At 36.9% G+C, this 18289-nt stretch overlaps 1 protein-coding gene across 2 annotated transcripts in view; it reads right to left on the minus strand.

Annotated features, from left to right (window-relative positions):
- VPS13C (vacuolar protein sorting 13 homolog C) overlaps positions 1-18289 on the minus strand; it is a 169771-nt gene that overhangs the window by 14776 nt on the left and 136706 nt on the right. For both annotated transcript variants that reach the window (XM_043919267.1, XM_043919268.1), the window contains exons 66-77: positions 15443-15584; positions 14165-14305; positions 9438-9519; positions 9257-9326; positions 8519-8630; positions 8300-8413; positions 6032-6171; positions 4339-4420; positions 3019-3132; positions 2154-2229; positions 1575-1738; positions 202-247 (exon numbers count right to left, since the gene is read on the minus strand). In XM_043919267.1, coding sequence (XP_043775202.1) covers positions 202-247; positions 1575-1738; positions 2154-2229; positions 3019-3132; positions 4339-4420; positions 6032-6171; positions 8300-8413; positions 8519-8630; positions 9257-9326; positions 9438-9519; positions 14165-14305; positions 15443-15584 — 1283 coding nt within the window. The remainder of the gene's footprint in view (positions 1-201; positions 248-1574; positions 1739-2153; positions 2230-3018; positions 3133-4338; positions 4421-6031; positions 6172-8299; positions 8414-8518; positions 8631-9256; positions 9327-9437; positions 9520-14164; positions 14306-15442; positions 15585-18289) is intronic.

Raw genomic sequence — 18289 nt, forward strand, 5'->3', positions numbered from 1 at the left:
TCATCAATCTCTGAAAAAAGAAGCTACTGGGATTTTGATAGGGATTATACTGAATAAAGAATATGCTTTTTTAACTAGGATTAAAAAAAAGTCTATTGCTATTGAGAGTCCAAGAGGATCTAGTCTAACAATAACATCGATTACTTTTACCATGTATCAACTCTTCAGACTTTGTACAGAAAGAAAACATTCTCAACCTACCTTCCACAGGCTTTGTTATTATTCCAGTCACTCCACCAACCACTCCCTAAGAGAGAAATCATAGATCAAGTCAAGCCTGAATGGAAGGTGCTTAATTTTAAACCAACCACTAGAGGTCTCTACAAACATATTATCACAGGAATAACTTTTTTTTTTTTCTTTTTAAACAAGGACTTGACAGAGAATATGTGCATATAAGTGAGTTCTCTGATTTTTAAAATATTACCTCATAGCACATATTAAATGAAGCACTTTATAGAAGCAGAACTTTATAACAGACAGAAGAGTAAAGCAGGTGAAAATTTTTTACATCTGACTGACACCAATCACCAGTTGATATGAGTGTGTGCGTGCTAAGCCGCTTCAGTCATATCCGACTCATTGTTACCCAGTGGACATTAGCCCACTAGGCTCCTCTGTCCATGGGATTCTCTAGTTGATGCAATCTCTTTAAGTCTCAGTTTCCATATCAGTAAAATGAATGAGTTGAGAAAACTAGAGATCTAATTATAAGTTCCAATGAAGTTACTCCATAATTTAGTACAAGTGTGGAAAACTGAAAATGAAGGGACCTGTCAAGGACAGCAAATAACCTGACAAATAATGTGCTTTAAAGGAGACAATACACATTACAAATCACAGGCACAAACACAGCAGTTAACAGTCTACTGAATTAATTTCTAAATTTAAAAAGTAACGTTTGTGCATTCTTTAAATAACTTTCAAGTAGTGTTAGTAACTAAAAATAGCTGCATATTACACAGAAAAAGAACTGAAGGATATATACTATAGTGAAAAGATTAGATACCTCTCAGAAGAGGAGAGGGATAATCAAAGAGTACTTTATAGCCTTACCTAGGTTCCCATGACTCACTTGAAAAAAAAAAAAAAAAACTCAGAAGTTCTTATAATTACTCATAAGGAAGACAGTCATATATCACCTGTATAATTGAATGGTATAGTCCTGAAAAGTAATAAAAGGTAGCTCCTAGTTTATAACACATAACCCGTGCACCTGCCTTCTACAGAAACAGTTGACTGGTGATGACCTGAAGACAGTGACTCTCTCCCTCCAGTTACCTCCACATGCCTCTGCTCCACTTCCCCACCTTCCACACTAGGGCTAACCTGCCATCATTACAGTTTTCACTCCAGCCCAAGTACCAAAGTCTAGGAATGGAGGGGGACAGAGGTAGACTGATGGTGATAAAGGGAAAGAAGAACAAAGGACGACACAGAAAGTGTGCAATTTATCACTACTGCTGCTCTGATACTTTTACTCACAAGCAGTGTTCCAAGTGCCACACAACCAGTACATATGCTAAAGTGTATCTGTAAGGTAGTATCTCTTGAAGATTCAGCAGGAGACTTACAAGCAGCAAGCCCTTTCCCCCTCTGGCCAGGCTGTCACCAAAATCTTTAGGCTGCCGACCCATCTCTTCTCTTCTTTTTTGCTGATATTCTTTGTCCATTGTAATTGCTGCCAAACCTTTCCCAACAGAGCCGGTGATTCGAGATACAACTCCTGCTGCACCACCTACCAAAGGGCCCAGAGAAGTAAATCACACTGGTTCTTTGAAGAGCATTATCCCAGTACATAGCACATGGCTGCTTGAAACCAACAGGTGCTTAAAATTCTGTCTCCTATACGAAAAGGTAGATATTGACTGCATTCCGTTCCCACTTAGCAAGAAGAGGAATAAAACTATTGCAAGTACACTGATTAACAAATCTATGACATATTAAAAAAAAAACCTCAGCAGGTCAGTGTCAAATTATTTTCCATTTAAGAACAAGTGAACATGTCTTTTAGAAGGATTATTATACAACGAAACCCTCTTTTCTTAAACATAGTCATTTATTTTTTATAAACAATGAATTTAATAATAACTCATAATAACATAAATAATTATATTTCTACACATACACACACACAAATATGTGATACGTACCTACTGTGTGTCCAAAGAGACTTTTTACCCCAATTACTAACCCCTCAGCAAATTCTTCAGGGCCTTGAACAGCACCCTGTTCAAAAATAAAAAAAAAAGTTTGCTACTTAAAATTTAAATATGTTTAAGATTTTGAATCTAGTATTTCAGAGTTTCCGTGAAGGTACAGAATCTGCAAAGATACATAAACACTGTGGTGACAGTTTTCACCTTCTAATCCAAAAACTGACGGAACGCCTGCTGTGTCTTGAAGATACTTTTAACCCACATGATCTTAGCAAACCCTTTAAGAGGACAAAACCTGGAGAGGAGTAAATCACTGGCTTCAATCAAAACTGGAAGTTGGCCTTCCAGGACCACGTGCTGTCAGACTGTTAAAGCAAGCCACATTGACAGCAAGACTAAGGGCCCACACAGTTTGGGCTCTCTTGTTTTTCCACTTATTCTTTTTGCTTTGTCCTTCTGAAACGCTCACCACACTGGGATCCTGGATCCTTTAAATGGAGGAGAACAGGTTAGACGAAAGCTTGACTTTGAAACAAAGTCAGCTTTCAATGCCAGTTAGTTCTTTACACAGTGGTGAGACAGTTTTGAAATGTTCTTAGTCTACTTAGCACTCTTCCTAACAACTACGTTAAATCCTAGAAAACGTAGGCATGCTTTATTACCCAGATACTAGAAGGGCTCAGTTAGTTCTAATACAATCTTTTACTGTTATCTCTAGTAATTTTAAAAATATATAAAATTGATATACTTGGTATTTGAACATTATTTAGTTCCAAGATACAATTAAAATATTAATTGTCATTAAAAGTAGAACATCCATTTTTCTATACTACGCTTAAAATAAATAAAAGACCAATACCTGGAAGGGTTCATAGAAAAGAGCTTCAAAGCCTTCAGATAGACCTCTAATTAATCCAAATGGGTTTCCAAGTACATCTAAGCCCAATACAAGGACGTACATCTGTTTCAAGAACTACAGGAAAATAAATAAATAAATGAAGTTATTTGCAACCGTTGTAAGAAAATATATCATGAACCAATGTGGAAAAAATGGGATACTGACTAAATTAGGTTGTTAAAGGAAAACTCTGCAGTGACGTTTTACTATGTTCCAGGCATTATGCTTGTACTTTACATGGGACTTTCAAATGGGATAGAATTCAGGTTTGAGGCAAAGTCAGCCGTTTGTCAGTTACATAACCTTGGATAACCAGTTACATAACCTTACATAACAAGTCATGTAGTCTCTATAGGCCCTGCTCTTTTCATCTGTAAACTGGTAGGTCTATTATACTGACCTTGCATGGCTGAGTATGCATATTAAATGAATATATATTTCAATAATTGGTACTCATTTTTGCTACATTATTATCAGTATTACTATGAACTAAATGGGTTGATAACCAAAACAAAAAGACAAATGAAAAAATATCCTTATTTGAACATGTAAAAATCAAGTTTAAACAGTATAAGAGAAAAGACCTTTCAGCAGAGGAAGGCAAGAGGAATGTCACCCAGAGCAATGGTACTTGTGCGTGCGTGCTCAGTCGCTTAACTCACGTCTGCCTCTCTGCAACCCCATGGACAGTGGCCCGCCAGGTTCCTCTGACCATGGAATTTTCCAGGCAAGGATACTGGAGTGAGCTGCCATGCCCTCCTCCAGGGAATCTTCCCGACCCAGGGATAGAACCTGTGTCTCTTATATCTACGGCATTGGCAGGTGGGTTCTTTACCACTCGCATCACCTGGGAAGCCCAATGGTACTCTAGTGTCCCCAAACAGCTACTGTGTCTCTGTGCACAGACTTCAAACCATGGAGTAACAGGCATCAGTAAGAGGAACTTGCTTTCCTCGCAATTCTACTACACTATGCTTACTATAGTCACTGAAGGAATAAAATGTAACGACCCTTAAATCACTAGTCTTTCCCAAAGTGGTAAATGTATAACTGCAAAAGGAAAACACACTAAAGGAAACTTTTAAAAAGGTTTATATAGTTGGGGGGGGGGAGGAATTAAAGAAATAGAAGTTAATTATTCCAGAAAAATACTAAGTAATGAGATTGTGAATTGCAGTAAGTCAGGTAAATGTCACACACTACAATCACACATAAATGCTTTGCTTTGATATTTTATGAAGTATCTTCCGTATGAGCTACGGTTAACATATAGGAAGTTACCTGTTCACTGTAGTGTCTAACAACACTCCACATGAGCTGATCTCTGTTGTAAAACTGATACCGAATTTCATAATAAGCAAGTCTGGGAGGAGAAAGAGTCAAAAGTACTAAGATTATTTCTTGAAAAAAAAAAGAAAGACGTAAAATTTCAGTGATAAATGAATCATTTCTAAGTCACAATTAGGTTTGTACATATAATTTGAGACCTTAAATATTAGGATGCCAAAACTATGATAAAAATAGTACATTGTCACGCAAATCTTTCATAAACACATAGAGTAAAAAGTTGACCATAATCCCACTACACAGTGAATTTTTTCTTTTAAACTTTTTTTTCCCCTCATTTTCCACTTCAAATTCTTTCTTTTCTTTTCTATGCAACTGAAAAATATTAAAACACTCTGTATGCATTTTTATATTCAACATTTTAGATAAATAGTCTTTTAGGTTTTCAAGTTTTGATGTAACCATTTTTAGTAACATAGCATTCCATCATGTCGATGGGTCAAACAATTCTTTCATGATCAGACAATTCTAAATTTTGACGTAATAATCAGAGTTGCCATGTGTATTCTGAATATAACTTTGGTTGCATTTCAAGATTATTTTCTGACCGAATTCCTACCCAAAATAATTACTGAGTGAAAGACTACAAAAACATTTATGACTCTTGATATATATCCCTTTCCACTCGTACATATGATTAAAAAAAAAAATGTTATTTCTTAGATGCACCTCTCTCTAGTACTAGGATTTCTCATATTTTGAAATCTTTGATAATTTGCTTTAATTTGCATATATTCTTTGATAAGTAATAAAGCTAAACATTTCTAATATCTATTAGCCACCATATCTTCCCTTTTATGAATTAGTTCACATTGTTCTCTGGTACCTATGGCATTTGAATTTTTAGGTTAAAAATTAAATTATTAATCTTTTGCTATACTTGTCATATCACCCCAGTTCTTTGTTTTTTAATTATTTTCATTGATTTTGTTTTAAGAGTCTAATTTTTATGTAGTCAAATTAATTTTTATTTTTCCATCAGGATTTTTTCCATTGCTTCTAAACATAGGAAGGTTTCCTTTTATTTAGAGATCTGATAGCAATTAACTTCTATTTTTCCTTAGTCTTTCTCTTTCCATTTGAATTGAATGTTTAAACCTTTGATTCCTATAAAATTTGATAGTGTACAGGGTAAAAGTAGTATTAATGAATTTTTTTCTCTAATACCACTGTTGAATATTCAATTCAATAAATATTCACTGAATTTATATGTATCTGGCACATACAAATATTCTTTAATATATTAAAGGTAGCGAGGAGCTATTTATACTTTGCCATAAAATTATACTGAAATTTAATCCTACTGCTATATATTTCTAAATATAATTTCACTTAAAACATGGCCCATTTATAACATACTACTAAAATAATTCCATGTTTATACTATATTCATGTATTATCTAGATGCTGATAACTGAAGAAAAGATTAGACTCTTTACCTTGTCTTTATGAGTAAAATAAGTATACCTAAAGAGCATAAATTAGAATGGGTCCAAACTATTAAAAGTGTAAGTAGTAAGAATTACTACTTTTCTAAGGTAACTTCTACCACAAATGAAGAGAATGACTATCCAGAAACAGCATTCTGGTATAAAAATCTCCTAACACACTTCAAGAGAACTCTTACTTGAATATAAGGTCATCCACATCAGTCAGAGTAGCACCGATGCTTTTCAACAGCAGGTTGACAGAATGAATTGGAATCATTTCCTGTTTCTCTTGGTTTGATTCCTCACCACCAGAACCCAAAGACAAACTCAAGTGCAACTAAAAGGAAAATAATGTTCAATAAATGAAAACTAAAAACAAAAATATGTACATATATGGACGCCAAATTGTCCAGACACAAACAAATCCATCTTTCAATTAGAATCCTAAAGAAAACTATTTTTTGTTACTCTATATTACACAGAACAGCTCTGATCCTCATATTTACTTTCTAATAAAATACAAATCAATCCCAAAAGCTGAACTATAATTTTATTCAAACTTTATAAATAACATTGTGTTTATATATAGAGGAAACAAAAAAAAAAAAACACTTTGCAAAAACAGCATAATCATTTTAAGAGGAAAAACATGTCAACTGGCCTACCAGCAGTCTAACTCAAAATAATGGATAATCATTTCTACAAGTTAAATAACTTTTAGTAACAATTAACAAGAACAACTGCAGTATAATTACATGATAACAAGTAACAACAGCATTACAATTATGGCAACACTTTAGCAAGTTCCAAATAAATGGTTAAAAGAATAATAAGGTTTTCAGCTTCCACAACACATTCAACTCAGGACTTAACCATGAGATTTTCACATTCCCATTTAGCTTCTTCTACTTTGTGCTGCATCAACATTAGTGCGACAGTGCCAGAAGACACAGGCAGAAGGTAATTCAATGTGTGTTAAGTAAAGCAGATAACTCTGCCTTCTCATTCTGCCAACTCTCTAGGCATTCGCCCTCATCAACAGAGAGCTCAACAGAGGGGACTTGGGGAAAAGCCAGGAAAGCCTGGTGGTTGAACTTTTTCTCCCATGCGGACTTTTGTCCATCTGCAGACTTAGAGAGGGCTGGGATCCAGGAAAGGCAATCTTCGGTGAAAAGAGATCCAGCCTTTTCCTAGGGCAAAGTCACCACAGAGTAAGAAAATGACCATGATATTCATGATTTTAATTATTCAACTTTATGGGACAATTCCCAGTGTGCCTAAAAACGTTGCTATTTAGTCGCTCAGTCTAGTCCGACTCCTTGTGACTGAAAGGACTGTATCCTGCCTCAGTCCATGGGATTCCCCAGGCAAGAACACTGGAGTGCGTTGCCATTTGCTTCTCCAGGGGACCTTCCCGACACAGGAATTGAACCCGAGTCTCCTGCTTGGCAGGAGGATTTTTACCACTGAGTCACAGTATGTATAGGTAAATTATAAATCTTTAATACCCCATGGAGATTATAAACCCCATGAAGTCATTTTATATCTTCAACAGCAACGTCAATAGCAGGTTTTCAGTTAATAATTTGTTGAAGGTACTGTCCAATCTCATAAAGAACTGATTTTCATTTAATAATGAAAAAGAAATTGTGTATAACTCACCACATAAAACAATATCAATTTTGAACCTAACACTATGGATGTTTGATATCACGAAACTAATGTATCAATTTAAAATAATAATTTCATTTTATAAATCTATTCACTTAGCTGAAAGGATTGGTGAATGTAACTGACAATAATGTGCTGCTAACAGTTTTTGAGAATGTAAAGGATCATCAATATTTGTAGAGTTACTTAATTGTAAATTTGGCCCATTACACAAGTTTAGAGCTCTATGGATGATAGCATTTGTGGATTCTCTAAGCAGTCACCTTTCCCTAGAAAAGCTAAAAAGAATAACAAAAGGAGACAAGGAAATGGGTTCATAAAGGACAAAATCAGGCAAGTGAAAGGTATCCAATTTTCCACTCCCCTAGTTACAATCAAATTTTGGAAGGGTGAAAAACACCACATCAACAGTGTAACAGCAACTTCAGCGTTTTCACATTCTGGTTAGGACACCCATTATAGCTTTCTATTCAGACAGTAAGGAGTTACAAAGTGCAACCGCAACATTAAATGTTGGTGAGCACTTCTCTGCTTAATTAAGAAATGCTTTTGTCAGCTTCTTCCTTGAAGAAAGGGGTTATTAATTCAAGACTAGAGATCATGCTCTGGTGGTTTCTCTGTGGGAATTGTGGCTGTACATATGTTACAGAGAACTGTCTTAATTATTTCAATTAATCAAACAAAATTCCCCCCAAATATTTGATACAACAAATTAAAACCCACATTTGTATACAGATCCTTTAAAAGTTCTACAATACTTCTGTCAAATTTTCAAAGTAATAATTACAACAAACCTTTATAGGAGAAATATGGAAATGTTCAAAGAAACTAAGAATGGACGTATCAGTCACTGAAGTCCCCACTAATTCTGTATTTATAGCATCAGAGTCTTCCCGGATTAACTCTGTCTGAAAAAAATTAATCAAGATTTTCTATTTTAATTTTTTTCTCCAACAATTATCGAAAAGAATGGCTGATCTTTCATAATATTCCCAAGAAGTAAAAATTATTACCCATTTTCTTTCAGCTTCAGGGTCAGCTGTTGGGGTAAACAGCGCAGTAATAGCTCCTAGAAATCCCTGATCAACTTTTAAAGCCATTTCCTGAATGAGAACCATAAAATACCTAAGGAAAAAAACAATTTTTTTTTAATAGGAAAAGCTTTTTTAAAGATGAAAAGGGCATTTTATCAAACATTGTAATTTTCCATGTTAAAACTTTGATTTTGGCCAAAAACCACTGCAAGATCTTGTTCTATGATCTCTAAAACAAGGGTTATGTTAACAAGATCAAAGTTTATTTAGACTGAGATTTTTTTTTTTTAATTAAAGTGAAAGTTTCACTAGGGGTAACACTGCTATATTAACACTTAGCATTTAAAGTTCCAAATTCTCTATTTACCATGTTATGGAAGATGTAAGAATGATGATGATGTAGCATGTATTATCTAATTTTTAAAGTCCACAGGAATTAAAGAACACACCTCACAAATATATCATTTATATTTCACTATTTTATATTCTAATGGAAGTTACAAATGGGAGAAGTGGTTGAAGGAATTTTACACTTTAAAATATACAGAGGCTATTATTAAAGTAAGTTTCAACATATAAAATCACTTGACCATAAGTAGATTGATATGTTCAGGTGGAAATAATTTTTATACAAAAGTCACTTCCAAAACATAACGTATTTTCAAAGTAGATTCTCATTTTAAATTCCTTTAGATGAACAAGGGTTTCTTTACTTACTTGAACTGTAAGACTTTACTGTACTCATTAAATCTTGTGATGACACTCACATCAATGAAAGGTTTGGGCTCTAAAAGGAAGAAAGAAAAGGGGAAAAAGGCAATCAAGCTTTCTAGTAGGTCAAAATGATATGTATTCAACTTTTATATACAGGGTATGTCTTAATTTAATTTTTTCTTACCTGAATCCAAAGCAATAGATTTTGGAGGAGCCACAGGATGAAATACAACAGGGAACACCGTGCCTGGTAACTGACTGTCAACCTAAAGAAAGGGAAGCTGACTCAGCAGTACTTAATGTAAACTTTTGATTCAGAGACGTATTATAGAATATGCCACTAATTACATCATAAATAATATCTGTATTTGTATGTGCTGCTATTAAAAGTTTCACTTTAAATCTAAATTTCTTATATATCTTCACCAAGGGCAATTTTCCACATACAGGAATATATAAACATCCTCATAATTGCACTAGAATTGCGGAGCATGAACACCATTAATGGAAATATTTGTATCAATGGATCATGTGAGAATTCAACTATCTATAATTTAAATAAACAAGTAAGTGAAGACTGCATATGAAATTACAGATTAGGTATTAAGAAAAAGAGAACAAAAATGTCCTAAAAAGTAGTAATCCATTGTTAAAAACAAGAGATGGAGGGAGGCAGAAAGGGAGAAAGCAAACGAACAGTTTGATAAAAACAGCCTCCAATAAAGCCCTAATCATTCCCATAAAGAAGAATAAAAGAAAATCTTAATTTGGGGTTCCATGAAAAATTCAAAGAAATATTAAAAATAACAATTTTTTTAAGAAAACATATGGCCAAATTAAAGTCTCAGTGGTCATTTAGCCGTGGATAAATAGTATGGTGAATCTACAGGATACGTGGAAGAAGGAGAATAAGCTTATAAACAAAAAGATATCAATTCTGATGTATGATTTTTGTTGTTGTTCAGTTGCTAAGTTGTGTCCAACTCTTTTCAATCCCATAGACAGACTTCCCTGTCCTTCACCATCTCCCAGAGCTTGCTCAAACTCATGTCCATCAACGCGGTGATGCCATCCAACCATCTTGTCCTCTGTTATCCCCTTCTCCTCCTGTCTTCAATCCTTCCCAGGATCAGGGTCTTTTCCAATGAGTCAGCTCTTCATATCAGGTAGCCAAAGTACTGGAGCTTCAGCTTCAGCATCAGTCCTTCCAATGAATATTCAGGGTTGATTTCTTTTAGGATTGACTGGTTTGATCTTGCAGTCTCTCAAGAGTCTTCTCCAATACCACAGTTCAGTACCAATAGTTCTTCAGCGCTCAGCTTCCTTTATAGTCCAACTGTCACATCCATACACAACTACTGGAAAAACCATAGCTTTGACTATATGGACCTTTGTCAGTAAAGTAATGTCTCTGCTTTTTAATATGCTGTCTCAGTTTGTCATAGTTTTTCTTCCAAGGAGCAAGCATCTTTTAATTTCATGGCTGTTGTCACCATCTATAGTGATTTTGGAGCCCAAGAAAACAAAGGCTGTTACTGTTTCCATTGTTTCCCCATCTATTTGCCATGAAGAGATGGGACCAGATGCCATGATGTGAGTTTCCTGAATGTTGACTTTTAAGCCAGCTGTTATACTCTCCTCTTTCACCTTTGTCAAGAGGCTCCTTAGTCTCTCTTTGCTTTCTGCCATAAGGGTTGTGCCATCTGCATATCTGAGGTTACTGATATTTCTCCTGGCAATCTTGATTCTGGCTTGTGCTTCATCCAGTCCAGCATTTCTCATGATATACTCTGCATATAAGTTAAATAAGCAGGGTGACAATATACAGCCTTGACATACTCCTTTTCCTATTTGGAACCAGTCTGTTGTTCCATGTCCAGTTCTAACTGTTGCTTCTTGACCTGCATACAGATTTCTCAGGAGGCAGGTAAGGTGGTCTGGTATTCCCATCTCTTTAAGATAATTTTCCACATTTTGTTGTTATCCACACAAAGGCTTTGGCATAGTCAATAAAGCAGAAGTAGATGTTTTTCTAGAATTCTCTTGCTTTTTCCATGATCCAACGGATGCTGGCAATTTAATCTCTGGTTCTCTGTCTTTTCTAAAACCAGCTTGAACATCTGGGAGTTTTGGGTTCATGTACTATTGAAGCCTGGCTTGGAGAATTTTGAGCATTATTCTGCTAGCATGTGAAATGCATGCAATTGTGTGGTAGTTTGAGCATTCTTTGGCATTTCCCTTCTTTGGGATTGGAATGAAAACTGACCTTTTCCAGTCCTGTGGCCATTGCTGAGTTTTCCAAATTTGCTGGCATACTGAGTGCAGCACTTTCACAGCATCATCTTTTAGTACTTGAAATAGCTCAACTGGAATTTCATCACCTCCACTAGCTTTGTTCATAGTGATGCTCCCTAAGATCCACTTGACTTTGGACTCCAGGATGTCTGGTTCTAGGTGAGTGATCATACCATCATGGTTATCTGGGTCATGGAGATCTTGTTTGTATAGTTTTGTGTACTCATGCCACCTCTTCTTAATATCTCCCACTTCTAATAGGTCCCTATGATTTCTGTCCTTTACTGTGCCCAACTTTGCATGAAATGTTCCCTTCAGTTCAGTTCAGTTCAGCCGCTCAGTTGTGTCCAACTCTTTGTGACCCCATGGATTGCAGCAAGCCAAGCCTCCCTGTCCATCACCAACTCCCAGAGCTTACTCAAACTCATGTCCATTGAGTTAGTGAAGCCATCCAACCATCTCATCCTCTGCCGCTCCTTTCTCCTTCTGCCTTCAATCTTTCCCAGCATCAGGGTCTTTTCAAATGAGTCAGTTCTTTGCATCAGGTAGCCAAAGTATTGGAGTTTCAGCTTCAGCATCAGACCTCCCAATGAATATTCAGGATTGATTTTCTTTAGGATGGACGGGTTTAATCTCCTTGCAGTCCAAGGGACTCTCAAGAGTCTTCTCCAACACCATGGTTCAAAAGCATCAATTCTTTGGCGCTCAGCATTCTTTACAGTCCAACTCTCACATCCATACATGACCACTAGAAAAACCATAGCCTTGACTAGATAGATCTTTGTTGGCAAAGCAATGTCTCTACTTTTTAATATGCTGTCTAGGTTGGTCATAACTTTCCTTCCAAGGAGGAAGCAGCTTTTAATTTCATGGTTGCGATCACCATCTGCAGTGATTTTGGAGCCCCCAAAAATAAAGTCAGCCACTATTTCCACTGTTTCCCCATCTATTTGCCATGAAGTGACAGCACCAGATGCCATGATCTTAGTTTTCTGAATGTTGAGCTTTAAGCCAACGTTTTCACTCTCCTCTTTCACATTCATCAAGAGGCTCTTTAGTTCTTCTTCACTTTCTGCCATAAGGGTGGTGTCATCTGCATATCTGGGGTTATTGATATTTCTCCCGGCAATCTTGATTCCAGCTTGTGTTTCTTCCAGCCCAGCGTTTCTCATGATGTACTCTGCATATAAGTTAAATAAGCAAGGTGACAATATACAGCCTTGACATACTCCTTTTCCTACTTGGAACCAGTCTGTTGTTCCATGTCCAGTGCTAACTGTTGCTTCCTGACCTCCATACAGGTTTCTTAAGAGGCAGGTCAGGTGGTCTGGTATTCCCATCTCTTTCAGAATTTTCCACAGTTTACTGTGATCCACACAGTCAAAGGCTTTGGCATAGTCAATAAAGCAGAAATAGATGTTTTTCTGGAACCCTCTTGCTTTTTCGATGATCCAGCTGATGTTGGCAATTTGATCTCTGGTTCCTCTGCCTTTTCTAAAACCAGCTTGAACATCTGGAAATTCACCATTCACGTATTGCTGAAGCCTGGCTTAGAGAATTTTAAGCATTACTTTACTAGCGTTTGAGATGAGTGCAACTGTGCGGTAGTTTGAGCATTGTTTGGCACTGTCTTTCTTTGGGATTGGAATGAAAACTGACCTTTTTCCAGTCCTGTGGCCCCTGCTGAGTTTTCCAAATTTGCTGGCATATTGAGTGCAGCACTTTCACAGTGTCATCTTTCAGGATTTGAAATAGCTCAACTGGAATTCCATCACCTCCACTAGCTTTGTTCGTAGTGATGCTTCCTAAGGCCCATGACTTCACATTCCAGGATGTCTGGCTCTAGGTAAGTGATCACACCATTGTGATTATCTGGTCATGAAGATCTTTTTTGTACAGTTCTTCTGTGTATTCTTGCCACCTCTTCTTAGTATCTTCTGCTTCTGTTAGGTCCCTACCATTTCTGTCCTTTATTGAGCCGATCTTTGCATGAAATGTTCCCTTGGTATCTCTAATTTTCTTGAAGAGATCTCTAGTCTTTCCCAATCTATTGTTTTCCTCTATTTCTTTGCATTGATTGCTGAGGAAGGCTTTCTTATATCTCCTTGCTATTCTTTGGAACTCTGCATTCAAATGGGTATATCTTCCCTTTTTTCCTTTGCCTTTCGCTTTTCTTCTCAGCTGTTTGTAAGGGCTGCTCAGACAACCATTTTGCCTTTTTGCATTTCTTTTTCTCGGGTACGGTTTTCCTGTAGCTCAGTCGGTAAAGAATCTGCCTGCAGTGCAGGAGACCCAGGTTCGATTCCTGGGTTGGGAAGATCCCCTGGAGAAGGAACTGGCAACCCACTCCAGTATCCTTGCCTGGAAAATCTCTGGACAGAGGAGCCTGATGCGCTGCAGTCCATGGGATCGGAAAGGGTGGACACAACTGAGTGACTAACACTTATTAACACTTACTTAACACTTACCTGTACAATGTTATGAACCTCCATCCATCATTCTTCAGGCACTCTGTCTATCAGATCTAATCCCTTGACAGAGCCTTGTGAAAAAAAATTCAGACCCAAGATTCCCAAACTGATTAGATATACCCATTGAACAGGATGACAGTGTTACCTGAAGCCAATACAATCTCGCCCTTAAACTTCTTTGGTGAGGAGATTGCTTATATTCAACCTGAATTCCTGATAAAAAATGTCGCCTTATAGAGCACCGAGAAGGGAGACGCATTTCCATTGGGTCCTTGCCAAAATTCACCTGGGAAAAAAGCAGATTGCTTGTGATGAAATGGTATTAGCAGTGTAGACCATTTTAAATATCCACCTAGTCACAAATTGAAAAAGAAAAATACTCATTTCTACGTCTAATCAAAAGATCTACCTTAAGATGATCTACAGCTGAGATGTTTGAAGCAGAATCATCACATAACTAAAGTTATGCAAAAAATTTTCAGTGATATAAACTGTACTTAGAGAAAATAAGTCATGCTTTTCATTTTTCTAAAAACCTCAATGAGTGAGTTTGTGATAGTCGCTCAGTTGTGTCCAACTCTTTGCAACCCCATGGACTGTAGCCTGCCAGGCTCCTGTCCATGGAATTCTCTAGGCAGGAATACTGGAGTGGGTTACCATTTCCTTCTCCAAAAAACCTCAACGGTAATGAATAATTCCAGATAACACTTATGCTTTGTTTTAACAAAGTTAAACAGTGAATAGTCAATAGCTTACATATGTCTGACACTAACTGAACAGTGTTCTTTCATTTCAGCATGACCAACATTTATAGGGATGAGGGTGGGGGTGGGGAGCAGGTATGGTGATAATGCAAATGCAACCATCAGAGACAAAGAGTAACCCACACTGCATGACTGAAACTTCAGTCAAGCTTCTGGGCTCTTGAAGCAAAAGGGACTTTCAGTTTTAATAATGTAGGGCCCTGTGTAGAGCACATGTTTATTTGTGGACATCTACTTGTGTCCTACAATCATTTACATTTAATGAATTTAATTGGGCAAATTTTACTATAGGGTTTTCATCACTGAGATATACAATTCTGCACAGCCTTTAGCAATATACTGATATCATTCAGAATAGAAGTTTCAATAAGTAATGTTGATTTCTCCATCATCTTCCTAAAAATAAGTTACATGAAACTATCTGCTTTGCAAATAGACGAAATTATAAAAATGCAGATAAGAAACATTTAAATAATGTTTTACAGTATATGATCAACAATATTTTAATTTAAAATGTGCTAATAAATTTTTTTAGTCATACTAATGCTACTAACAAATTAGTTTTTGCATACATATATTTACTTGGATAGTGATAGTTTATTTACTACCACCAATGGCAACATAATACATGAATAAGAAAAAAAACAAATTTGGTATACCTCAAAATTATCATCTAGTTTAATCCAGCCAAGGTCTCTTGATTCTAGATATTTCTTATAGGACTTTTCCAATAAAATTATTTGCTTTTGACTAAATGGCTTCCACTTCTGTTTTGGTTTCATCTCCCAAACAACACCAGAACTAAAATAATTCACAAAAAAAATAAATGCATAATTTAGGTTGTGGAATTTTCATTCAACTCCAAATTTTCCCAACTGTCAACTCCTATGAAAATCACATTTACGCAAGAGATTTTAAACACCAAAATATATCTATGTTTTATATAAAAGTGCATAAGGAAAAGAGGCAGGGGATATGTTTTTGTATCACACACTGACATCAATGAACTAAGGAATTGGCAAAATTTTTTCATATGGGGATATTTTAGGCAAAAACCCATCAAGATGGAAGACCTAAATATCAAACATAAAACTACAACATTCCTAGATAGAACATAGGAGAAAATCTAAGTGACCTTGGGTTTGGCAGTGACTTTTACAAATACATCACTAAAAAGCACAATCCATGAGAAAAAAAACAGATGTGGGACTTTCCTGAAATTGAAATTTCTGCTCTGTGAAAGACACCGTTAAAAGAATGAAAAGGCTGGGAGAAAATATTTGTAAAACATATATCTGATAAAAGACTGATATGGTAAGTCCCCTACATACAAATCTTTAAGTTTCAAACTTGCAAAGATATGAACAGGTGTTCACATGTCCAATCACATGTTAGTTTACGTGTCTGGTGTACACTGCCGCATGTACATGTCCAATCACATAAGTTAGTTTACGTGTCTGGTGTACACTGCTGCATGTACATGTCCAATCACATAAGTTAGTTTACGTGTCTGGTGTACACTGCCGCATGTACATGTCCAATCACATAAGTTGGTTTACGTGTCTGGTGTACCCTGCCGCATGTACATGTCCAATCACAAGTTAGTTGACGTGTCTGGTGTACCCTGCCGCATGTACATGTCCAATCACATGTTAGTTGACGTGTCTGGTGTACACTGCCGCATGTACACGTCCAATCACATGTTAGTTTACGTGTCTGGTGTACACTGCCGCAGGTACATGTCCAATCACATAAGTTGGTTTACGTGTCTGGTGTACACTGTCGCGTGTACATGTCCAATCACATAAGTTGGTTTACGTGTCTGGTGTACACTGTCGCGTGTACATGTCCAATCACATAAGTTGGTTTACGTGTCTGGTGTACCCTGCCGCGTGTACATGTCCAATCACATGTTAGTTTACGTGTCTGGTGTACCCTGCCGCGTGTACATGTCCAATCACATGTTAGTTTACGTGTCTGGTGTACCCTGCCGCGTGTACATGTCCAATCACATGTTAGTTTACGTGTCTGGTGTACCCTGCCGCGTGTACATGTCCAATCACATGTTAGTTTACGTGTCTGGTGTACCCTGCCGCGTGTACATGTCCAATCACATGTTAGTTTACGTGTCTGGTGTACCCTGCCGCGTGTACATGTCCAATCACATGTTAGTTTACGTGTCTGGTGTACCCTGCCGCAGGTACATGTCCAATCACATGTTAGTTTACGTGTCTGGTGTACCCTGCCGCAGGTACATGTCCAATCACATGTTAGTTTACGTGTCTGGTGTACCCTGCCGCAGGTACATGTCCAATCACATGTTAGTTTACGTGTCTGGTGTACCCTGCCGCAGGTACATGTCCAATCACATGTTAGTTTACGTGTCTGGTGTACCCTGCCGCAGGTACATGTCCAATCCACATGTTAGTTTACGTGTCTGGTGTACCCTGCCGCAGGTACATGTCCAATCACATGTTAGTTTACGTGTCTGGTGTACACTGCCGCATGTACATGTCCAATCACATGTTAGTTTACGTGTCTGGTGTACACTGCCGCATGTGTGCACCTCCTACCAGCGGCTGTGCTTTTGAGTACTTCCCTGCACAGTACTGTACAGAGGACAGTATCTCTGCTTCAAGGCCAGGATGTCCAGAAGCAAACACAAAAGCAGTGGTGATGCAGCTGGTACACAAGAAATGCCAGACGTTATACTGTACTCTGTACTTTTCAAGGTACTCTACTGTAAGATTAAAAATATTTTATTTTTTGTTTGTTTATGTATTATTTGTGTGAAAAGTATTATAAACCTATTACAGTACAGTACTATATAGTGTTAGTTGGGTACCTAAGCTAACTTTGTTGGACTTAAGAACAAATTGGATTTATGAACATGCTCTTGGAACAGAACTTGTTTGTATGCAGGGGACTTATTGTACCCAAAGTATACAGAGAACTCTTAAAACTCAACAATAGCAAAAAATATTAAATTGGGCAAAAGATCTGAACCTCATCAAATGAGGTTCAAATGACAAAAAAGCATATGAAAAGATGTTCAACATCATATGTAATTAGGTAGCTGCAAATTAAAACAGAGACCACTGCAAATCTATTAGAACGGCCAAAACCTGCAACACTGACAATACTAAATGCTGGCAAGGATGTGGAACAACAGGAATCTCTCATTCATTCATGGCAGGGTTACCAAACGGTGAGCCGCTTCTCACAAAATTCAACTGGCAGGAGCTGCACAAAGAGCTTTACATACATGACCTCTGTGTTTTGCTTAATTTTGTACTTCACCAAACACATTATTATCGATAGACCCTATACTGGTTATACCTGATAATTATTTCCCTCAACAGCCTCCAAAGAAGAATGAGTCTTTTACCACAGTCAGTGTGATTGAAAAACCAAAACAGATAAATTCAAATATTTTTCTTATATAAGTATAAACAGAATCAGAGAAAAGAACTGGTTCCACCATTATTAAAATATTCTAAACAACC

This window comes from Cervus elaphus, chromosome 12 (assembly GCF_910594005.1).
Source record: "Cervus elaphus chromosome 12, mCerEla1.1, whole genome shotgun sequence".
NCBI classification, from domain to species: domain Eukaryota; kingdom Metazoa; phylum Chordata; class Mammalia; order Artiodactyla; family Cervidae; genus Cervus; species Cervus elaphus.